Genomic DNA, 24,957 nt, shown 5'->3' with positions numbered 1-24,957 from the left:
TCGTAGTGCCACAGATTTGGCTCTTGCTGCATTCCCCTGAGAAACCATCTCCCCCCAGCAGTATCCGAAACAGAAAATCTGTTGGAGAGGGAGATGGACCCAGGGGACTCCTGCACGACCTTCCTAGTTCTTTTACTCTGTTTGGCGGTCACCCATTTCCTGTCTGCCTGTGCACTCTTTACCTGCGATGTGACCACCTCGTTAAACGTGCTATCCACGAAGATCTCGGCTTTGCGGATGCTCCACAGTGACTGCAGCCGCAGCTCCAGCTCCGAAACGCGGATTTCGAGTAGCTGCAGCTGGAGACACTTCCTGCACATGTGTTCGCCCTGGACACCTAAAGTGTCCCTGACTTCCCACTTGGCACAGGAGGCGCACTCCACGGTGCTGAGCTGCCCTGCCATGTCCTACCCTTAATTTACTCCCTTTACTTCCTTTAAATTAAAGAATATTAAATACACTAGGGACCTTACTTCCCTTTAAACACTACTTGCTCTAAACTAGGGACCTTACTTTTACTTTAATGACTGGACTGTAGAAATACTCTCCAGATCCTACTTGCCAATCAGCTCCTTCCCTGGATATAACGTCACTTTAGTGGTTTTGCAGTTGTTGTTGATTGACTGCTCCCGCTCACTGTTCATGATTACTCTAGGGTTAAAAAAACATGTTATCAACTGTCGTACTAGACATTTATTCAATTGTAACCTGGCAAGGCAAGAGTTTGCTTGTCATGAAATAGTTCTGTTTATGCCATGAAAGTGGTCTTATGAATCATTGAATAAAGCACTTGGAATGCAATTGCATATGGTGCTCAGAACACAGTTTATGAAGTGACCTAAATAACCCTTGAAGGTTTTTTAAAAATTCATTGTGCTTTAGGCCACATCATTCTCTGTGTTTTGTGGAAATATTCATGGGACATGTAGCATCGTTTTATTTTTGGTGATTCAGTTTATTCTTTTGTTTCCTGTACTTATTTGTTCTTTTGTACATAAATGATTACTAAGTCTTACTAGATGTATACTGTGTGAGGGGAATAAATGAATACAGAGGAGGTAAGGGCAGATTTGAAATTGGGTGAGGTTTTATTCTATAGTTTTATACTGTAAAGTATAGAATGTACAATTGCAATGACTATAAGTGTGACCAAAAAACTCCTTCTGAAGATGTAATTTGAAGAATGCTGGTATAGCTGCTTTTTTCACCTAACAAAATGACATTAGATAATAAGGCAGGCAAAGATACAGAAGAAAAGAGGATGTGGGGAATCCTAAACTTCCAATACAGTGATGAAAAACAATGGCTAGATCTTGAATGGTCATTGAAATGTAATAAAGGGAATTTACATTGCAGTCTATTCCTGCTAATATTTTTCAAGCAAAAAAGGACTTTGAATTAACAGGTAATTCAAATTTAGCAACTTTGAATTAGGAGGAGTAGATGATATTGTTGTTTTGCTGATAGTACACAGAACACAGTAAATCAGTAAGTCAATCTGAAACTAAGGTTTTTTTTGCAGTGAATAATCTGACCAACAATGTGGATATGGAGAACACGAAAAGAAAAATGGAGCAATACCAGAAGGACAACAAAGACGTTATTTACAGAAACAAGATAAAACTGGTCAGTTGATCTGTCTAATTTAAAATTCCCTCTTTCTCTTTCTTCCCCCCCCCCCCCCCCAATATTAACTGTTTTGTTCTTACTGTGTTTTGTCATTTCAGAGCTGCAACTATAACCCTCAAACCTAAGTGTACCGAATCGATACCGTACATGTGCCACATAGGAACGGCAGTAGGCCATTTAGCCCCTTGAGCCTGTTAGTCATTCAATGAGATCATGGGTGATCTGCGACCTAACTCCATATTACCTTTGGCCCATATAGAATCATAGAAATTTACGGCGCAGAAGGAGGCCATTCGGCTGAGATGAGGAGGAATTTCTTCACCCAGAGAGTGGTGAACCTGTGGAATTCTCTACCACAGAAGGCAGTTGAGGCCAATTCATTAAATATATTCAAGAAGGATTGAGATATATTTCTTGAGGCTAAAGGGATCAAGTGATATGGGGAGAAAGCAGGGACAGGGTACTGAATTTGGATGATCAGCCACGATCTCATTAAATGGCAGAGCAGGCTCAAGGGGCCAAATGGCTTACTCCTGCTCCTATCTTCTATGTTTCTATGACCCATTGTGTCTGTACTGGCCGAAAAAGAGCTATCCAGCCTAATCCCACTTTCCAGCTCTTGGTCCATAGCCCTGTAGGTTACGGCACATCAAGTGCATATACAAGTACTTTTTAAATGTGATGAGGGTCTCTTCCTCTACCACCCTTTCAGGCAGTGAGTTCCAGACCACCACCACCCTCTGGGTGAAAAAAGTTCTCCTCAACTCCCCTCTAATCTTTCTACCAAATCTATGCCCCCTGGTTATTGACCTCTCTGCTAGGGGAAATAGATCCTTCCTATCCACTCTATATAGGCCCCTCATAATTTTATACACCTCAATCAAGTCTCCCCTCAGCCTCCTCTGTTCCAAAGAAAACAACCCCAGCCTATCCAATCTTTCCTCATAGCTAAAATTCTCCAGTCCTGGCAACATCCTCGTAAATCTCCTCCTAACCCTCTCATCTTTCCTGTAAATGTGAGAAGTCACACAACACCAGGTTATAGTCCAACAGCTTTATTTGAAATCACAAGCTTTCAGAGCGCTGCTCCTTCATCAGGTGAAGTGAAGAGATGCATATAGGCACAGCATATATAGTCAGAGAACACTGCCAGATGATTACAGGTAATCTTTCTAACTGCCCTTTATTACACCTCGGCAGAGAGATAATCACAGCAATCAAAGGTGTGAATGGTGTCCAAACAGGTCAGCCAGGAAAACATTACATCAAAGAACAATGAGGTGGGGTCAAATGTTGCAGATGCTGGGGTCTGTATGAAAAACAAAGAACAAACAAAAAAAACAAAAATTTTTTTTGCTGGAAATCACAGCAGGTCCGGCCGCATCTGTGTAGAGAGAACAAGCCAACGACGACTCGAGTCTGGATGACTCTACGTCAGGTGGGTTTACATGTAGCGTGACATGAACCCAAGATCCCGGTTGAGGCCGTCCTCATGAATGCGGAACTTGGCTATCAGTTTCTGCTCGACGATTTTGCGTTGTCGTGTGTCTCGAAGGCCCCCTTGGAGAATGCTTACCCGAAGATCGGAGGCTGAATGTCCTTGACTGCTGAAGTGTTCCCCGACTGGGAGGGAACACTCCTGCCTGGCGATTGTTGCGCGGTGTCCGTTCATCCGTTGTCGCAGTGTCTGCATGGTCTTGCCGATGTACCATGCTCCGGGACATCCTTTCCTGCAACGTATGAGGTAGACAACGTTGGCCGAGTCACATGAGTATGTACCATGTACCTGGTGGGTGGTGTCCTCACGTGTGATGATGGTATCTGTGTTGATGATCTGGCATGTCTTGCAGAGGTTGCCGTGGCAGGGTTGTGTGGTGTCGTGGTCGTCGTTCTCCTGAAAGCTGGGTAATTTGCTGCGAACGATGGTCTGTTTGAGGTTAGGTGGCTGTTTGAAGGCGAGTAGTGGTGGCGTGGGAATGGCCTTAGCGAGGTGTTCGTCGTCATCGATGACATGTTGAAGGCTGCGACGAACATGGCGTAGTTTCTCCGCTCCGGGGAAGTACTGGACGACGAAGGGTACTCTGTTGGTTGTGTCCCATGTTTGTCTTCTGAGGATTTTTTGCTGTGGCCCGTCGGAACTGTCGATCGACGAGTCGAGCGTCATATCCCGTTCTTAGGAGGGCGTCTTTCAGCATCTGTAGGTGTCCATCGCGTTCCTCCTCGTCTGAGCAGATCCTGTGTATTCGCAGGGCTTGTCCATAGGGGATGGCTTCTTTAACGTGGTTAGGGTGGAAGCTGGAGAAGTGGAGCATCATGAGGTTGTCCGTGGGTTTGTGGTAGAGTGAAGTGCTGTGGTGTCCGTCTTTGATGGAGATTCGTGTGTCCAAAAATGAAACTGATTCTGAGGAGTAGTCCATGGTAAGTTTGATGGTGGGATGGAACTTGTTGATGTTATCGTGTAGTCTTTTCAGTGATTCTTCGCTGTGGGTCCATAGGAAGAAAATGTCGTCGATGTATCTGGTGTATAGCGTTGGTTGGAGGTCCTGTGCAGCGAAGAGGTCTTGCTCGAACTTGTGCATGAAGATGTTAGCGTATTGGGGTGCGAATTTGGTTCCCATGGCTGTTCCGTGTGTTTGGGTAAAGAACTGGTTGTCGAAGGTGAAGACATTGTGGTCAAGGATGAAGCGGATGAGTTGTAGGATGGCGTCTGGAGATTGGCTGTTGTTGGTGTTGAGTACTGAGGCTGTCGCAGCGATGCCGTCATCGTGGGGGATACTGGTGTAGAGTGCTGAGACGTCCATCGTGGCGAGGAATGTTCCTGGTTCCACTGGTCCGTGGGTGCTGAGTTCCTGTAAGAATTCTGTAGTGTCACGACAGAAGCTGGGGGTTCCCTGTACGATGGGTTTCAGGATGCCCTCGACGTATCCAGAGAGGTTCTCACACAGGGTTCCGTTGCCTGATACGATAGAGCGTCCGGGTGTGTTGGCTTTGTGTATCTTTGGGAGGCAGTAGAAGTCTCCCACGCGGGGAGTACGTGGGATGAGAGCGCGTAGGATGCTTTGAAGGTCTGGATCGAAGGTCTTGATCAGTCTGTTGAGTTGGCGGGTGTGTTCTTTGGTTGGATCTGCGGGTAACTGTAGTGTTCCTAGTTGTCGGTATGCTTCTTTGCAATAGTCCATTCTGTTCTGTATGACGATGGCTCCTCCTTTTGTCTGCTGGTTTGCTGACGATGTTGCGGTTGGTCTTGAGAGCGTGGATGGCGTTGCGTTGTGTTCGGGTGACATTCTGGACTGTCTTGTGAGTGCGGCTGATGAATCTGGCGTTGATGCATCTCCTGACAGCTTGAGCATACATGTCAAGCTTAGGGCAGCGACCCTCCGGAGGGGTCCAATTTGACTCTCTCTTCTTTGGTTGCTGCACTGCGGATCCCTCTGTCTGCTGTTCCAGATCATTGATTGTCTGATTGGGTTCACAGCTGACATCTTGGGATTTGTGGAAGAATTCCCGGAGCCTCATTCTCCTGATGAATTCCTCTGTGTCTGCCGCGAGACCGATGGGGTCCATTTTGGTGGTGGGGCAGAAATTGGGTTCTCGGCTGAGAACTTCGATTTCGTCTGATTGAAGGGTGTGGTCGGACAAGTTGACGATGGACTTCCCTGTGGTTTCAACCGTGGTACCGGGGGAGGCTTGGTTGCTGCTGGTGGTGATGCCGAGTTTCTCAAGCTTCCTGTTCTTGGTGTGCATGTAGGCAGCGTAGTTCCGTTGTCTCGTAGCTGGTCTGCTGTGTCCTGAGCACAGGCTGAGAACGTGGACTCTATCTGGGTTTCGAGGTTGCGGCGTCTGCTGTAGAGCTGGTGTATGAGATGGTTGAGGAGTGTGCGAAAGGTACGACGGCAGAGCCTCTCAGCGTAGTCTGTGTTGTAGGTCGACTTGAGTGGGTTCGTGATCTGTAGTCCTTTCGGGATCTTGTCTGCTTTCTTGCATCTCTGTAGAAACTTGATGTCTGTGTCGATATGCGCGATCTTCTTGGAGCTCCTCTCCACTTTGAGCCGGCAGTTTGTGGTGTCGATAGTAGCCATGATGTGGAGATGGCTATCTTTCCAGTAATGTGACCAGAACTGTACATGGTACTCTAGCTGTAGCCTAACTAGTGTTTTATACAGTTCAAACATAACCTCCCGGCTCTTATATTCTGCACCTGTGCAGAGATGGAACTGATGTTCTCGGGGTAATTTTTGATAAAGCAGTTCGGGAGCATTTAAACTAGTATGGCAGGGGGCTAGAAACCTATGTAGTGAAATAGAGGAAAGTGAAAGGCAGACAGAAATAAATGGTAAAAGGGTGAGGAACAAAAAACAAAGGGCCAAACTAATTCATAAAAAATGTGAGCATAAAAAAAGCCTGAGGGTTTTATACCTTAATGCGAGAAGCATCAGGAACAAGGTAGATGAATTAGCTGTGGAAATAGAGGTTAATAATTATGATCTAATTGGGATTACGGAAACATGGTTGCAGGGTGAGCAGGGCTGGGAGCTTAACATACAGGGGTATTCAGTATTTAGGAAGGATCGACAAAAAAGAAAGGGAGGAGGGGTAGCATTGCTAGTAAAAGAGGGGATAAATGCAATTGAAAGGAAGGATATTAACTCAGTTAATACAGAATCTATATGGGTGGAGCTAAGAAATAGCGAGGGGCGAAAAACATTAATAGGAGTGGTATATAGGCCTCCAAATAGTAAAATAGAGGTTAGGGAGGGCATCACGAGGGAAATTAGAGAAGCGTGCAATAAGAGCACAGCTGTCATCATAGGTGACTTTAACTTACATATAGATTGGACTAGCCTAATCAGTAAAAATAATGAGGAGGAGGAATTCCTTGAGTGTTTAAGGGATGGTTATCTGGATCAATATGTCGAGGAACCAACTCGGGAACAGGCTATATTGGACTGGGTACTGTGCAATGAGAAGGGACTAATCAGTAATCTTGTTGTACGGGGACCCTTGGGTCAGAGCGATCATAACATGATCGATTTCTCACTCGAAATGGAGAGCGAAGAAATTGACTCAGAGACTAAGGTCCTGAATTTAAACAAGGGGAATTATGATGCCATGAGACGGGAACTGAGTAGGTCTGATTGGACAACGTTCCTGAGAGGACTGGAGGTAGATAAACAATGGCAAACATTTAAAGATAGAATGACAAAATTGCAAAAATTGTTTATACCAATCTGGCATAAAAGGAAATCTAAAAAGGTGACTCAACCGTGGATAACAGGGGAAATTAGAGACAGCATAAAATCCAAAGATAGGGCGTATAAAATAGCCAAAAAAAGCGCCAGAGCGGAAGATTGGGAACAGTTTAAGATAGAGCAAAGGAGGGCAAAGGGCATGATCAAGAGGGGCAAAATAGCTTACGAAAACAAGCTGGCGGAAAATATAAAAACTAACTCCAAAAGCTTTTATAAATATATCAAAAGGAAAAGACTGGTGAAAACCAAAGTTGGTCCATTGCAGTCAGATACGGGGGAATATATAATGGGAAATAAGGAAATGGCAGATCAACTAAATGCATACTTTGGGTCAGTCTTTACGAAGGAAGACACAAAAAACCTCCCTGGGATATCGGGAAAAATAGGGACATTGGCAAAGGAGGAACTGACGCAAATCAATATCTCTAAGGATATGGTGTTAAGGAAGCTAAAGGGATTGAAGGTGGACAAATCCCCAGGGCCTGATAACATGCATCCTAGGGTACTGAAGGAGGTGGCCCTAGAGATAGCGGATGCACTAAGGATGATTTTTCAGAATTCATTAGACTCGGGAACAGTGCCGATGGATTGGAGGGTAGCTAACGTTACCCCACTATTCAAAAAGGGGGGTAGGGAAAAAGCAGGTAATTACAGACCTGTAAGCCTTACATCAGTTGTGGGCAAAATGCTGGAGTCCATCATTAAGGATGAAATAGCGGAGCACTTAGCAAATGGGGACAGGATAGGACAGAGTCAACATGGATTTACAAAGGGTAAATCGTGCTTGACTAATCTATTGGAATTTTTTGAGGGAGTAACTGGTAGAATAGATGGGGGAGAGCCAGTAGATGTGGTGTACCTGGACTTCCAAAAGGCCTTCGATAAGGTCCCACATAAAAGATTAGCATGGAAAATTGAGGCTCATGGGATAAAGGGGAAAGTTTTGGCGTGGATAGGGAACTGGCTGTCAGATAGAAAACAGAGAGTTGGAATAAACGGCTCATTTTCTGAATGGCAGGCAGTAACAAGTGGGGTACCACAGGGATCTGTCCTGGGCCCCCAGCTGTTCACAATTTACATTAATGACCTGGATCAGGGAGTCGGATGCAGCATTTCCAAATTTGCAGACGACACTAAACTAGGAGGTGGGGTGGGCTCAGAGGAAGAGACCAGGAAGCTCCAGAGCGATTTGGACAGACTGGGCGATTGGGCGGATAAATGGCAGATGCACTATAATGTGGACAAGTGCGAAGTTATCCACCTTGGGTGCAGGAACGGGAGGGCAAATTATTATTTAAATGGCAATAGATTGGGAGAGGGGGAAGTACAGAGAGACCTGGGTGTTCTTGTACACCAGTCACTGAAGGCGAGCATGCAGGTGCAACAGGCGGTCAAGAAGGCAAACGGTATGCTGGCCTTCATAGCAAAAGGGTTAGAATACAGGAACAGGGATACCTTGCTGCAGCTGTACAGGGCACTGGTGAGACCACACCTCGAGTACTGTGTACAGTTTTGGTCGCCTCATCTGAGGAAGGATGTTCTTGCCATGGAGGGGGTGCAGCGGCGATTCACCAGGCTGATACCAGGAATGGCGGGAATGACCTATGAGGAGAGACTATGTAGTTTAGGGATGTACACACTGGAGTTTAGAAGATTGAGAGGGGACCTCATAGAAGTGTATAAAATTCTGACAGGTCTAGACAGACTGGATGCAGAAGGAATGTTTCCCTTGGCGGGTGAGAACAGAACTAGAGGACATAATTTAAGGATAAGGGCTAAACCATTCAGGACAGAGATGAGGGGGAATTTCTTCACTCAGAGAGTGGTGAACCTGTGGAACTCATTGCCACAGAGGGCAGTGTACGCCAGCTCATTAAATATATTTAAGAGGGAATTAGATATATTTCTACGGGCAAAAGGGGTTAAGGGTTACGGAGAGAAGGCGGGGACGGGATACTGAATTAAAGGATCAGCCATGATCTCATTAAATGGCGGAGCAGGCATGAAGGGCCGAATGGCCTACTCCTGCTCCTATCTTCTATGTATCTATGTATCTATGTATGCCTCGGCTAATAAAGGAAAGTGTCCCGTATGCCGCCTTAGCCGCCTTAACCACCTTACCTACCTGTCCTGCTACCTTCAGGGATCTGTGGACATGCACTCCAAGGTCCCTTTGTTCCTTTACACTTCTCAGTATCCTACCATTTATTGTATATTTGCTTGCCTTGTTAGCCCTCCCCAAATGCATTATTTCACACTTCTCCGGATTGAATTCCATTTGCCGCTTTTCTGCCCACCTAACCAGTCCATTGATATCTTCCTGCAGTGTACAGCTATCTTCCTCACTATCAACCACATGGCCAATTTTAGTATCATCTGCAAACTTCTTAATCATGCCCCCTACATTGAAGTTTAAATCATTGATGTATACCACAAAAAACAAGGGACCTAGTACTGAGCTATGTGAAGCCCCACTGGAAACTGCTTTCCAACCACAAAAACATCTGTCGACCATTAGCCTTTGCTTCCTGGCACTGAGCCAATTTTGGATCCAACTTGCCACTTTGCCTTGGATTTCATGGGCTTTTACTTTTCTGACCAATCTGCCATGTGGGACCTTGTCAAAAGCCTTGTAGACTACATCAAATGCACTACCCTCAGCAATCCTCGTTGCCTCCTCAATAAATTCGATCAAGTTAGTCAGATACCACCTTCCCTTAACAAGTCCATGCTGACTGTCCTTGATTAATCTGTGCCTTTCTAAATAACTATTAATACTGTCCCTCAGTAACAATTTTCCCATCACTGTGGTTAGGCTGACTGGCCTGTAATTATTCGGTCTATCCCTTTCTCCCCTTTTAAACAACTGTACAACGCTAGCAATCCTCCAGTCTTCCGGCACCACACCTGTAGCCAGAGAGGATTGAAAAATGGTCAGAGCCTCCGCTATTTCCTCCCTTGCTTCTCTTAACAGCCTGGGATACATTTGATCCGGGCCTGCCGATTTAACTACTTTCAAAGATGCTAAACCTCTTGACAATTCCTCTGTCACTATGTTTATCTCATCTAATATTTCACACTCCTCCTCCTTAACTACAATGTCAGCATCATCCCTCTCTTTTGTGAAGACAGATGCAAAGTATTCATTAAGATCCATACCAATGTCTTCCGCCTCCACATACAAGCTTCCTTTTTGGTCTCTAATAGGCCATACTCTTTCTTTAGTTATCCTCTTGCTCTTTATGTATTTATAAAACATATTTGGGTTTTCCTTGATTTTACTTGCCAATATTTTTTCATTCCCTCTCTTTGCTTTCCTAATTTCCTTTTTAATTTCACCCCTGCCCTTTCTATACTCTTCTAGGCTTTCTGCAGTATTCAGCTCTCGGTGTCTGACCGAAGCTTCCCCTTTTTGCCTTATCCTTTCCTGTATGCCTCTTGACATCCAGGGGGCTCTAGGTTTGGGAGTCCCATCCTCCTCCTTTGTAGAACATATTTGCTCTGAACCCTCACTATCTCCTTGAATGCCTCCCACTGCTCTGACACTGATTTACCTTCAAGTAGCCGTTTCCAGTCCACTTTTGCTAAATCACATCTCCGCTTAGTAAAATTGACCTTTCCTCAATCGAGAACTTTTACTCCTGATCTATCTTTGTCCTTTTCCATAACTACGCTAAATCTAACTGAATTATGATCACTACCACCAAAATGCACTCCCACTGATAGCCCTTCCAGCTGCATTCCCTAAAATGAAGTCCAGAACCGCCCCCTCTCTTCTTGGGCTTGCTACATACTGGCTAAAAAAGTTCTCCTGAATGCATTTTATGAATTCTGCGCCCTCTATATCTTTTACACTGATTCTATCCCAGTTAATGTTAGGGTAATTAAAATCTCCTACTATTACTACCCTATTGTTATTGCACTTCTCAGAAATGTGCCTACATATTTGCTCTTCTATCTCCCTCTGACTATTTGGGGGTCTATAGTACACTCTCAGCAGTGAAATTGCCCCTTTTTTTTGTTCCGTTCAACCCATATGGCCTTATTTGCTGATCCTTCTAACATCATATCCCTCCTCACAGCTGTAATTGTTTCTTTAACCAATATTGCGACCTTCCTTTTTTATCCCTCTCTATCTTATCTGAAAACCCTGTAACCAGGAATGTTGAGCTACCATTCCTGCTCTTGTTTCAGTAATAGCTATGATATAAAATTCTTAAGGGGCTTGACAGGGTTATTGCTGGGAAAATGTTTCGCCTGACTGGGGAATCTAGAACACGGGGTCACAGTCTCAGAATAAGGGGTAGGCCATTTAGAACTGAGATGAGGAGAAATTTCTTCACTCAAAGGGTTGTGAATCTTTGGAATTCTCTACCCCAGAGAGCTGTGGATGCTCAGTTGTTGAGTATATTTAAGACAGAGATTGATAGATATTTGGATATTAAGGGATATGGAGATAGTGCGGGAAGGTGGAGTTGAGCTAGAAGATCAGCCATGATCTTGTTGAATGGTGGAGCAGGCTTGCAGGGCCAAATGGCATACTCCCGCTCCTATTTGTTATGTTCTTATGATATCATACTTCCACATGTCTATCTGTGACCCCTGCATTGAAGTATATACTAGGTAAGCACTGCCAAACCCCTCTGTCTAATTTTCTAGCCTTAATACCTCTGGTTAACAAAAGTCTATCAATCTCAGATTTAAAATGAACAATTGATCTAGCGTCAATTGCCATTTGTGAAAGAGAGTTCAGAGAGTCAGCACAGAACCAGAGGAGAGGTAAAGGGATACACAAGTACACAGCCGATAGGGGAACCACAAATGCCAAGTTTAGCTCAGAATTTAGGAAAATTGCATAAATTATAATTTTTCTTGATCGTATGATAATGGAACTATTGAATCTAGAAGGTGTTTTAATTCTTCCTTTTGAGTTGAGGTGCCTTCATGAACTGAATGTTTTGCATAGGGTTCCTTTTGTCATTGCCATTGGACCGCAACTCTGGATTCAAAATGTTTTCAATTATTTTTTGTGCGCACTCTTTTTACTAAAGCAGCACTACTTTTTATTCTTTTTCAGTAAGTATGTGGAAACCCATTGTGGGACATTTTTTTCTGATTATCTCCAGTTGTTGCTTTCTAGCCTTTTACTGAAAGCTGTTGCTGGCACAGTGCTTCTGTTAATCATAGAATCTTACAGCACAGAAGGAGGCCATTCAGCCTGTCGTGCCTGTGCTGGCTGTTTGAAAGAATTATCAATTTAGCCCCATAACCCTGCAAATTAATCCTCTTCAAGTACATGCCTAGTTGCCTTTTGAAAGTTACTATAGAATCTGATTCCACCACCCCTTCAGGTAGTTAACAACACTTTGTGTTTTTAAAAAATTCTCCTCATTTCCCCTCTAGTTCTTTTGTGAATTATTTTAAATCTATGGCCTCTGGTTACCGACCCACTTACCAGAGGAAACAGTTTCTCCCTACTTGCTCTTATCAAAACTCTTCATAATTTTGAATACCTCTGAGGTCTGCACAGGCACAATGGGCCAAAATGGCCTCTTTCTGTGCTGTAAGATTCTATGATCAACCTTGTCTGCTCTAAGGAGAACAATCCCAGCTTCTCCAATCTCTCCACATAACTGAAGTCCCTCATCCCTAGTATCATCCTGGTAAACCTCCTCTGTACCCTCTCCAAGGCCTTGACATCCTTCTTAAAGTGTGTTGCCCAGAATTATACACAATACTCCAGCTGAGGCCTAACTAATGATTTGTAAAGATTTAGCATGACTTCTTTGTTTTTGTATTCACTGCCCCTATATACAAAGCCAAGCATCCCATACTCTTTCTTAACCGGCTTATCAATTTGCCCTGCCACCTTTAAAGATTTGTGAATATGCACCCCCAGGGCCTTCTGCTCTTTCATCCCCCTCAAAATAGTACCATTTAGATTATATTTCCTCCTCATGTAGTTCATCCGAAAGTGCATCACTTCACACTTATCTGCGTTAAATTGCATCTGCCATGTGTCTGCCCATTTCACCAGTCTGTCTATGTCCTCCTGAAATCTGCTACTATCCTCCTCACTATTTACTACATTCTAAAGTTTTGTATCATCTGCAAACTTTGCAATTGTACTCCCTATACCCAAGTCCAGGTCATTTATATATAACAAGAAAAGCAATGGTCCTTATACCGACTCCTGGGGGGCCCCCACTGCATACTTCTCTTCAGTCATCTGTTAACCACTACTCTCTGACTCCTACCCCTTAGCCGATTACGTACTCCAGTTACCACCGTCCCTTTAATCCCATGTGGTACGTTATCGGATGTCTTTTAAAAGTTCATATATACATCTACTGCACTACCTTCATCAACCCTCTGTTACTTCATCAAAGAACTCAATTAGGTTAGTCAGACATGATTTGCCTTAACAAATCCATGCTGGCTGCCCTTTTATTTAACCCATGCTTCTCCAAGTAAGAATTAATATTGTCCATGGCAATGGTCACTAGTAGTTTTCCCACCACTGACATTAGACTGGCCAGGTTTATCCCGCTCCCTTTTTTGAATAGGAGTGTAACATTTGCAATGCTCCAGTCCTCTGGCACCACTCCAATATCCAAAGAGGATTGAGGTCAGAGCTTCTGCTATCTCCACCCTTGCGTTCCTCGGCAACCTAGGATGCATCCCACCTGAACCGGGTGACTTGTTAACTTTGAGTGATGTCAACCTATTTAGTACCTCCTTTCTATCTTTTTTGATCCTATCCAATATCTCTCTTTGCTCCTTGTCTGCTGCAAAATTAACTTCATCCTTTTTTTGTGATTAATTTAATGTTTTATACATCCCCCATAAAGAAGAAAGAGAAAATCTCTATTCCCCCGACATCCTTCCTATAGTGTGGAGCCCACAACTACATACAATACTGCAACCGTGGTCTTACTAAGGTTTTATATAGATTCACCATTGCATTTCAACATTTATATTCTATACCTCTGGGCATAAAACCCACTATTCCATTAGCTTTTTTATGGCCTTATTCACTTGAGGTACTGCTTTTAATGAACCTGAACTCCCAAATCCCTCTGCTCATCCACAGCACCCAATCTTTCCCCTTTCAAGGATAATTGTTTTTAACAGAAATGTACCACCGTACACTTACTGGCATTAAATTTCATCTACCACTCTTTTTTGTCCTTTCTACCATCGTCTCATTGCCTCCTTTGGTCGTCAAAATGACTTACTCCTATTTTAGTCTGCAAATTCGGATGCCATTCCCTCTAGCCCTGTATACTAATCATTTGAAGTACACGGTGAACAGAAGTGGCTCCAGAGCAGAACCCTGTGGAACCTTGTTAGCTGCTTTCCATCACTCTGAGAAACGACCCTAATTCCTACTGTCTGTTTCTTCCCTTCTAACTGGTTACACTCCCAGTTTACACTAACTTGCAAATAGATCTTGGACCAAGTTAAACTGCTCTTATAAAAGAAAGATGCTCAGACCACTTACCGGAGGAACTGATGCCACTGGAACAGAAGACCACAGACCTGAATTTGTAACTACCTCTCTTCAGCAAATATAAACTCGAGGAATCAAGTTTTTCTTCTGAGCTCATTGGTTTCAGACTGGGTCAATCTTCTTGTCCTTCTCTTCACATTCTCTAGAGCCACAGTGTCCTTCAGGGAGACTGAAATTGTGTGCAATACTCCCAAATAAGGTTGTACCACAACTTTATATAATCATACCATTGTGGTTCTAGTTTTCTGCTGAATAGTCCACGAAATATATCCCAGGATCCTGTTTGGTTTGACTGTAGCCTATTGAAACTGTGCTTGAACTTTAAGGGGGTAATGATCACTTTCAGGTCTTTCTCCCTGTGAGTTTTCTGTAACTTACACATCCCAATTTTGGGTTTACTTTCCAGTCTCAATCTCTCCAGATCCATTTACAATGTATTTCCTACGTCTAAGGTCCTGACAATACCACACAATTAATCTGTTTAATTACTATTCTGTTTCTACCTTCCTACACATTGTTGATGAATATAATAAACAGAAGGGAACATAGCACTGACCATAGGGCATCCCACTTGTGACCAGACCCCAAACAACCCCATTTAAACCACCCTTTGTTTACAGTCCCGTAACCAATTTGTTATCCATTTTGCCATTTCTCTCTTCACTCCATTGGACATAATTTTTGCACACAATTCTTTGAGGCATTTAATCAGAAACTTTTTGGAAATACAAATAGATGATGTCTTGTTGATCCACTGTTTAGTGACCACTTTGATAAAGTAGATCAGATTTGTACAGTTGACCTTTATTTTACGAAGCCGTGTTGAAAATCCTCTTTCAGCCCTGTAGTTGGTTATTTATAGCATCACTAAAAATGCATTCCATTAACTTTCCCAACACCAAGGTTAACCTCATGGTCTATAGTTTCCAGGATTTGAATTCTACCCATTTTATTAAAAAGAGTGCATGTACCTTTCTCCAACATCTGGCACTACCACGGTTCTTAGTGCGCTGTTGAAATTATTCACCAGGCATTACACAAGACCTGTACCCCAGGATAAATTAAACCTGGCCTTGCTTCTTTTATCACCTTGAGCCTTTTTAAATTAGCTAGCACCACTTCCCTTGAGATCTGCCATGCCCTTGTCATCATTTGCAATAGAAAGAAAAAAGTAACATTTATAGAGCACTTCATATTCTCAGGATGTCCTAAAGCATTGAAACTAATTGATTACTTTTTGAAATGCAGTCACTTTTGTTTTGCAGGCAAAATTTAAAAGTATTTGGGTTAAATACAAATAGTCTAGGACGGCTTAGAACAGTCCGTTAAGCCACAGCTGTTTTGTTTTCTTGTTTTTCTTATGAACCATGGGCTTGAATTCAGCTATGGCTTCTATATTGTTATGCATATGTGGAGAAAAAACATATTTTTGGGAACCATTGCATTGAATGGAATGATCAGATGATCAGTTCATGTGTAAATATAATTCAATATGATTAACAAACACTCGAATAGGTTATTTAAAAAAAGAAATGCCGAAAATATATAATAGGTTTTAGATGTACCTCCTTCATCACAACTGAAAATTGAAAGATAAGGAAATTGCTTTATAGGACTGATCAAAGTGAAGGGCGGGAGAGAACAACAGGTAAAAGTCAAAATAGATCTAATCTTTGCATATTGTTCACCCATTTTCACTTCTCTCTTTAGTTTAAAAATGCTGTTTTCAGGCCGTTAAACCTGTTGGGGTAATTTTGATTTTGGGTGATGGTGTAAAAAGGCTGCTATCAAATTAGCCACCAATTATACACTGCGCCCGATTTTCCTTTCCTTGGGACTATCGGGAATGGTATATAACGGAGAGTTGATCCAATATCGCCTGTTTTACACGATCGGCAAAAGTTATAATTACCCCTATTAATTCTCTTTCATGGGAGTCAGCATACCTAACTCTTAACTTTTATCTTCCCCTACCCTTTGTTTTGTCAAGTGCTGTAAAAGGGTTTTCTTATCTTCCAGTTCTGGTGAAGGGTATATACCAGACAGTTAACCTGACTTTTTCCTCTTTTCCGAAGCTGATGGAGCACCTGTGCATTTCTAACATTTTCTATTTTTATTTGCATTGTCAAAATCTGCAGTTTTTTATGGGTATACTAGACCTCATAATTTTGTCCACTTTCTAGATATAGAGTTTAACCCTTGAATATTGCACCAGAATCCTGATGGGGAAAATATATATTTACAGTTATTGAAATGATATCTCAAAGTATAGGATCATGGGAAAATACAGAACCAGAAAAGAATATGCAGTCCATCTGACCCATCCAGAATACTAATGCTTTTCAATCACCCATTCCTTAAATGATCCAATTCTCCCTTAAATCTTTCCACATTATCTGCCTCCATTTTGGATGGTCCATTCCATACATTTATCATCCTCTACGTAAAGTAGTTAAATCTAAATTGTCTGTGAATCTTCCCTGTTCTAAGCTTGAGTCTGTGACCCTTGGTTCTCGAGCTTGGTTTCCCTTTCTGCACTGCCTCTAATGTATGCATATCCTTGCTGTATTACAACAACCAGAACTGCACACACTACTTCACGCCTGGTGCCCTGTAGAGACTCTATCACCTACTGAGATTGGTGCTCTATTGCTTTGGCTGTACATCTCACAATTCACTTAAGCATCTTCTGGTACTCCCTTGACCGGTGGGCACAGCAGGATGATTATTGTATATTGACCACAAGAACGAAATACTGATTTAGTTTGCGTTCTGCTTCTTTCAGTTTGATTGGACCTCGGGTTAGATCATTTTATTCGTGGTGCTCTCCTAAAGGGGGCACTTGTGGTACTCATTTCTGTTTGGTGACACTGGGGTTACCCAGTGCCACATCTATTGGTCCAGTTAAAACAGACACTTTCCTTATTACTGCTGGACAATGTGTTGTTTGTTTCCCTGAGTTGTCCACCAATACCTGATTTCTCTCTCGCTCTCTCGCTCTCTCTCTCTCTCTCTCTCTCTCTCTCATAGCCTAAAGCTATTTAGTTTATATTCCCACTGTTTATTTCCTTTCTGTAGTTACATTATCTTGTAATTGTCTACTTAGCAGCTCACATTCCCAACCTATCCAGATCCTTTTGTATTTGGTTTACCTGTTCTCTATTGTTTGACCTTCCCCCTTAATTTGGTGTCTTTGTTTTTCTCCCCAACTTCAAATCATTTATATACAGCTATAACAGCTGTGACCCTAGCACTCTTTCTGGTGGTGCTCCATCAGTAACCCCTTGCCATGTCAATGTAGCTCCATTCACAACTATTCTTTGCTTTTGCTAGTTTAGCTTATTTTCAGTCCAACTCAGAACTTTGCATGCTGTCTTGCCTTTCTACCTTGTGGACTATCGCTTGAATGGCAAGATACCAAAAGCCTTGCTGAAATATAAGTACATCGCATCCACAGAATTTTTGTTTTCAGTAAGTTCTATCATTTCCTCGCTATAAATTTGTTAGGCAAGACCTTCCTCCATAAGTCCATACCAAGTATACAAAAATCAACATGAAAATTTTAAAAGCTGGCAGGAATCTTATTCAGATATGGAGATTGTTTTTGCTTTGGTTGTTAATAATCAGTGAAATCTGGTGTGAATTATAGTTTATCTAAAAGATCAAGTGAAGAATTTCTGTGGTTGCTTTTATTTTACTTTTGGACTAGACATTTTCTTAAGCTAATATTTATGGTGTATTAGATGGACATATTTTTATTGGCCCTGAATTCGTGGTCGGCAGCGTAGCTAAGGAGTACGCCGGCAATATCTGAACTAAACCTGCACTTATCTCATGCAGACCCCCCTTCAAAAAGTTGCTTTGAAACGCTGCCGAGTTGTGTGCAGTGTAGTGGCCCACGGATCCCAGGGGTGCACCGTTGTGCGTACACGAACCTGGCATCACGTGGGGCGGGGCTCCTTTCACTTGCTGACTCTTCGCCAATTAGAAACAGAGGAGATTGCTGATTTGCCCACAACTCATTTAAAATAATTTATCAGCCAGAAATGCTATTTTATTAATAAATTACGATCATTCCAATAGTATTTAATACACAAACCTAGATTATAATACACAAACCTATAATTACAGTCTCCTCTATTAGACTGACTAACTTTTGATTCATTTAAATAATCTAAAATTGAGAGTCTAAATGTCTGATAACATGAGGAAAGCATGAAAATGAATGAAATCCAATCTAAATAGAAGTTGGGAAATAATTCAACCAAAACTACAAAAGTATTTTGGGCAGCAAGGACGGTGACACAAAAAGGCCCTGTTTTCAAACTCGAACAAATCAAAGTTTGTATCTGCTCAGATACGAACCAGTGCCTCACTGTAGCATAAACTAATACAATTTTCTCATCATTATTCCCCCCCCTTCCACTTACCCTGTGCAACAGGCTCCTGCGCCTGTTTGCACCAGATGTAAAAATTTTCAGGATAATTGATGCACAGTAGGTGGGCAATTAACCCAACTTTTCACCAGCACATTGGTTTGAATGGGTAGGTGAAACGTGCAGCGAAGCCGACGCGCAGTCGGAACTTGACAGATCGCAGTATGCAGAAATCCCAAACTTGTGGTCAATTTCAAAGGCGGTATGGTGGCGTACTCTCTCGCCATCATACCGTCCGTGAATTCAGGGCCATTATTGCAAAGGAAATTTGAGCAAAAACTAAAGCCAAATTATTTTTTGCACTTTATTTTGCCATTTTAGATGGAGGTAATTCCTCTAGTAATTATTTAGCTATAATTGTGACTACTGTAATCTCCGAACAATCTGGTCGTCTGGGAAGAAACCATTGAGCAAATCAAAGTCTATTATATATAGTGACTACTTCAGTGAAAATGTGAAATTATTTCATAAGACACATTAGAATAGTCGCAAAAAGTGCTCTGTTGGATCTGGGGGTAAATTCACTGCCTAGTGTGGTACTGAACCATGCAGTTCAAAAATATCCCAAGTTTGATCTCTGGTCATTGCTGAGTTAACTGGTCTCGGCATCCCAGAGCCATGGAAGGAGAAAACTAGTTTCCTGCACATGATCACTATCCAGTTACCTTGTGGAATGTGCACCAGGCATGGATGCTGGGTGAGGACAGGATTGGACTTAGCCAAGTAATGCCAACCATGGTAAAATTGCTCCACTTTCTAGGCTCATGCATGAAGAATGGACACTTAAGAAAGGTACTGGAAGGTTGCAGGGAATTGTGAAGCTGTACCCTGCACTCAATATTTTCAGGAGGAAGAGAATATGAGAGACTGTTGCGGGAAAATTAAGTCATGAAGAATTTTATGTAGGATATAACCTTTTATAGACCTGGATTCTAGATATCTATTGCACATAACCTTTGCAAGACTGAAGCCAGAAACTTTGCAACTCTGATGTGATTCCATTCCCCTTTCTGGCAGCTGAACCTGACCATGCATAACTTCAATATACTCTTTGATCCTGAACTCAAACCCCCACACCATGTCCATCACCAGGACTATCTACTTCCACCTCTGTACCTCTACTTCCACCCACCTACGTCTTTTCCTCATGCCCACCACTGAATTCCTCAACAACTCTCACCATCTTCAGGCTTTATTTTGCCGATTCTTTCCTTGACAACCTCCCACCATGTATAAACTCCAAAGCACACAAAGCTCTATTACTCATATCATATCCTGTACGAACTTCCAAGTAGCTTTCACTCCTGTTCTTGTGGACCCTCACTGGCACTCTGTTTTCCTAGTGCATAGATTTAATAATCCTTGTCATTGTTTTCAGATCACTGTACAGTCTTGCTTTAGCCTGCATCAGTAATCTTCTCCAACCTTGCATCCCAATTGCATGCTTTGTCTTTCTGACTTGGATTGCTGTGGATATCCATCTCCACTGTTCCCTTCCATTCCGCCATTGGTGGCAGAGTCCTCAGCCACTCTGCCCCTAGACTTTTTGTCTTGCCAGCTCCCTCCTCTTCTTTAAAGGCCTCCTGAAAACCTAGTGTTTTTGCAGTTGTGGCATCAGTCACCAGCTGTAACTTCTCTTCCACATTGTCTCTTTTGATCTGTAATATTCCTCGAAATACTTATTATGTGAGCGTTGCTGTATAACTTGTTGGTATATGATCTAAACAATTTTTACATTTGATTCTATATGGTTCAATATGATAGTCTACTGTTTAATGGAAATGACTTTCAACAACCTGTATTTATATAGGATCCATAATGTAGCAAGGTGTTGGACCCAAGTAGGAGGAGCTTAAGGGCAGTGACAAAGTGCAATTGAAAATAAACATTTTATGTAGGCTTTTGAAGGTGGGGAGGGATGGAAGATGATAAAGGGTTAGAGAGAGAGTGTGAGGGCAAGATGGCTGAAGGCTGTTGATAAATGATAAAGTGGAGGGAGGCAGGAACACACAGTAGACCAGAGTTGGAAGAGAGGAGGGTGTGTGCAGGGAAGCATTGCTAGAAGACATTATAAAAGTAGGAAGTCCATGCAGGATTTGAAGATGAGGATTTTAAAAGAGATGATGTGTTGAGGGCAGGGAGCCAGTGGATGTCCCATTGATATGCGTGATCAGTGAATGGGATTTTGTGGGGGATAGGATACAGGTGGCAGGCTTCTGGATGGTTTGGAGTTTGTGAAATGGAGCTTGGGAGGCCACAAGGCGGTTGTTGAAAAATTGAGTCTAGAAGTAACGAAAGATGTGGATGAGGGTTTCAGTGGTCATAGGGGTGAAGTAGTGGTAAGATGGGTCATGTTTCAGACATGGAAGTAGCCAGTCTGTGTGATAGATAAGACTGGAATCATTAGAGTGCAGTGCCATAGAAGTGGATCACAGAGGAGAGGCGATGAAGTAGTATGGTTGACTCTATTGAAGGCCACAGAGGTAGAGGATGGATAATGCACCACAGTCACACAGAATATCATTGATGACGTTGACGAGAGTCGTTTCAGTGTTGTGAGCAGGACAGAAACTGGCTTGAAGGGATTTGCACCGGGATCATTTCCTCTTGGGTTGCCTGAAACTGCCTTCTATTATAATTATTATTTTTATTCCTTTGTTGAATTATAACTGCAGCACTTTTTAACTGTAGTGCAGTCACTGTTGGTGCCCTGGAGGACTAGCCAGTAAGAAGTGTGTTTCTAAGCATGAGGATTGCCCCTGCAAGTCCATGTTTTATCAGGATACTGGCACCTTGTTATTAAACAGTGCTCCATGTACTTGTCTTGATAATGACTAGTGAAACTTTCCCGCTGAGGTTGGATGAATGCAAAAGTTAATTAAAGTTGAGATTCTAACATATGACCATCTGTTTTGAAGTCCAATGCAATACTTTTCGAAATATTGGCTGCTGTAACTAGGGAAATTTGATAATGTATTATGCTTGAATGATGCATCTAGCAGACTTCAGTTAAATCAAAGCTATAGGCTGCAGCAAACACTATTGTTTTCCATTTTAGACCCGGGAGCAGGAAGACTTGGAAGAGGCTTTAGAATTTGAACGGCAGGAGACTGATCAAAGACGAATGCTTCTGCTGAAGGAAGAGCAAATGCAACAGCTGGCAAAAAAGAAGAATAAGCAGGCGCTGATTGATGATCTGGTAGGTGTGGATCTGAAATCTAAACCTCTTGGAAGACAATACTGCACTTTAATGTTAGATGTTGCAATGAGCTAAATTTTTACTGTTAGTAATTCTGTTTACACGTTCAGAGACTAATTTTAAAGGGCCATTGCCCTAAATTGCTTTACTAATTTGTTTGGCGTGCCAAGAAGACTGGGTGGCACAGCAGGTTATACACTGGTCTTTCACCTCTGGGACTTGGCTTTGAATCCAGCTCAGACTGTTGTTTTGCCTATTGTAAGGGTTGAAAGGTAATTGATTTTGGGCAATCTCAACACAGTTCCTAATACTGTATGTATAGGCCATAATTTACCACCAAACTGGTAATCTCATACAGAGGCTTGCTTGGGGAAACAACAACAACTACTTGTATTTATATAGCGCCTTTAATGTAGTAAAACGTCCCAAGGTGCTTCACAGGAGTATTATAAGACAAAACATTTGACACCAAGCCACATAAGGAGAAATTAGGACAGATGACCAAAAGCTTAGTCAAAGAGGCAGGTTTTAAGGAGCGTCTTAAAGGAAGAAAGAGAGGTAGAGGGGCAAAGAGGTTTAGGCAAGGAATTCCAGAACTTAGGCCCTAGTCAACAGAAGGCAGGGCCACCAATGGTTGAGCGATTTATAATCAGGGATGATCAAGAGGGCAGAATTAGAGGAGCGCAGATATCTCTGGGCTGGAGGAGGTTCGAGAGATAGGAAGGGGTGAGGCCATGGAAGCAATAGAAAACAAGGATGAGAATTTTGAAATTGAGGCATTGCTTAACCGGGTGCCAGTGTAGGTCAGCGAGCACAGGGGTGATAGGTGAATGGGACTTTTTGCGAGTTAGGACACGGGTAGCTGAATTTTGGATGACTTCAAGTTTACGTAGGGTAGAACGTGGGAGGCCAGCCAGAAGTGCATTGGAATAGCCAAGTCTAGACGTAACGAAGCCATAGATGAGGGTTTCAGCAGTGGATGAGCTAAGGCAAGGGCGGAGACGGGCGATATGGAGGTGGAAAGAGGCGATCTTGGTTATGCCGCGGATATGTGGTCGGTAGCTCATTTCAGGGTCAAATATGACACCAAAATTGCGAACAGTGTTGTTCAGCCTCAGACAGATGTTAGGGAGAGGGATGGAGTCAGTGGCTAGGGAACGGAGTTTGTGGCGGGGACCGAAAACAATGGCTTCGGTCTTCCCAATATTTAATTGGAGAAAATTTCTGCTCATCCAGAATTGGATGTCTGACGAGCAGTCTGACAAATTAGAGACCATGGAGGGGTTGAGAGAAGAGGTAGTGAGGTAGAGGGGTGTCATCAGTGTACATTTGGAAACTGAAGCTGTGTTTTTGGATGATGTCGCCAAGGGGCAGCATATAGATGAGAAATAGGAGGGGGCCAAGGATAGATCCTTGGGAGACACCAGAGGAAATGATGCTGGAGCGGGAAGAGAAGCCATTGTAGGTGATTCTCTGGCTGCGATTAGATTGATAAGAATGGAACCAGGTGAGTGCAGTCCCACCCAGCTGGACAACGGTGGAAAGGCGTTGGAGAAGGATGGAGTGGTCAACTGTGTCAAAGGCTGCAGACAAGCCAAGAAGGACGAGGAGGGATAGCTCACCTTTGTCACAGTCACAAAGGATGTAAAAATAAAAAAGCAAATTATTATTGGTAGGAAAAATAAAAAAGCAAATTATTATTTAAATGGGGAGAGATTACAAAATGCTGAGGTACAGAGGGATCTTTGGGGTCATTGTACATGAATCACAAAGTTAGCATGCAGGTACAGCAAGTAATTAGGAAGGCAAATGGAGTGTTGGCCTTTATTGCAAAGGGAATGGAGTATAAAAGTAGGGACGTTCTGCTACAACTGTACAGGGCGTTGGTGAGACCACACCTGGAATACTGTGTACAGTTTTGGACTCCTTATTTAAGGAAGGATATACTTGTATTGGAGGCAGCTCAGAGAAGGTTCACGAAGTTGATTCCAGAGATGAAGGGGTTTTCTTATGAAGAAAGGTTGAGCAGGTTGGGCCTGTACTCATTGTAGTTTAGAAGAATGAGAGGGGATCTTATTGAAACATATAAGATTCTGAAGGGGCTCGACAGGATAAGTGCAGAGAGGATGTTTCCCCTCGGGCGGGGGGGGGGGGGGAGAATCTAGAACTAGGGGGCATAATTTCAGAATAAGGGGGCACCCTTTTAAATTGGAAATGAGGAGGAATTTCCTCTGAGGGTCGTGAATCTGTGGAATTCTCTTCCCCAGAGAGCTGTGGAGGCTGGGTCATTGAATATATTTAAGGTGGAGATAGACAGATTTTAAGGTGGAGATAGACAGATTTTTGAATGGTAAGGGAGTCTAGGGTTATGGGGAGTGGGCAGGGAAGTAGAGTTGAGGCCAAGATCAGATCAGCCATGATATTGAATGGCGGAGCAGGCTCGAGGGGCCAAATGACCTGCTCCTACGTCTTATGTTCTTATGTAATTTGTGACTTTGAGAGCTGTTTTGGTACTGTGGCAAGGGTGGAAACCTGATTGAGGGATTCAAACATGGAGTTACGGGAAAAATGGACACGGATTTGAGAGATGACAACATATTCAAGGACTTTGGAGAGGAAAGGGAGGTTGGAAATGGAACATTGCTGCCATGTAGGATATGTTTTTGAAGTTGGGGCTGAAGCACATTGTTGAAGCAGGGGAAAACATTTTTTTTTTTACGAAGCCCACAGAAGGATAAAAGGAAAATTCTGGGAGTCTAAGGATTTGATGGAACAAGTTGGAAGAGATCCTAGAGATGACTATAGCTAAATATGTTAAGTACAATACCAAAGAGGGTGCACGGACTCAAAGACAAGAGAGGCAGTGAAATGGAAAAAAAAAAAGATAAAATAGTAAATATATATTAAATATCCTCAGGAAACCTCTACTAG

General features: G+C 42.8%; 1 protein-coding gene across 3 annotated transcripts in view; it reads left to right on the top strand.

The window, feature by feature from the left end:
- mnat1 (MNAT1 component of CDK activating kinase) overlaps positions 1–24,957 on the top strand; it is a 182,278-nt gene that overhangs the window by 39,433 nt on the left and 117,888 nt on the right. For all 3 annotated transcript variants that reach the window (XM_086002850.1, XM_086002848.1, XM_086002849.1), the window contains 2 exons: positions 1,523–1,626; positions 21,886–22,026. In XM_086002850.1, the coding sequence (XP_085858976.1) occupies positions 1,523–1,626; positions 21,886–22,026 (245 nt within the window). The remainder of the gene's footprint in view (positions 1–1,522; positions 1,627–21,885; positions 22,027–24,957) is intronic.

The sequence above is a fragment of the Somniosus microcephalus genome, chromosome 12 (genome assembly GCF_052327205.1).
Source record: "Somniosus microcephalus isolate GS21.2 chromosome 12, FLI_Smic_1.0, whole genome shotgun sequence".
In the NCBI taxonomy this organism is placed as follows: domain Eukaryota; kingdom Metazoa; phylum Chordata; class Chondrichthyes; order Squaliformes; family Somniosidae; genus Somniosus; species Somniosus microcephalus.
Note: the sequence above shows the minus strand (reverse complement) of the source record. Positions and strands in the feature narration are given on the sequence as shown.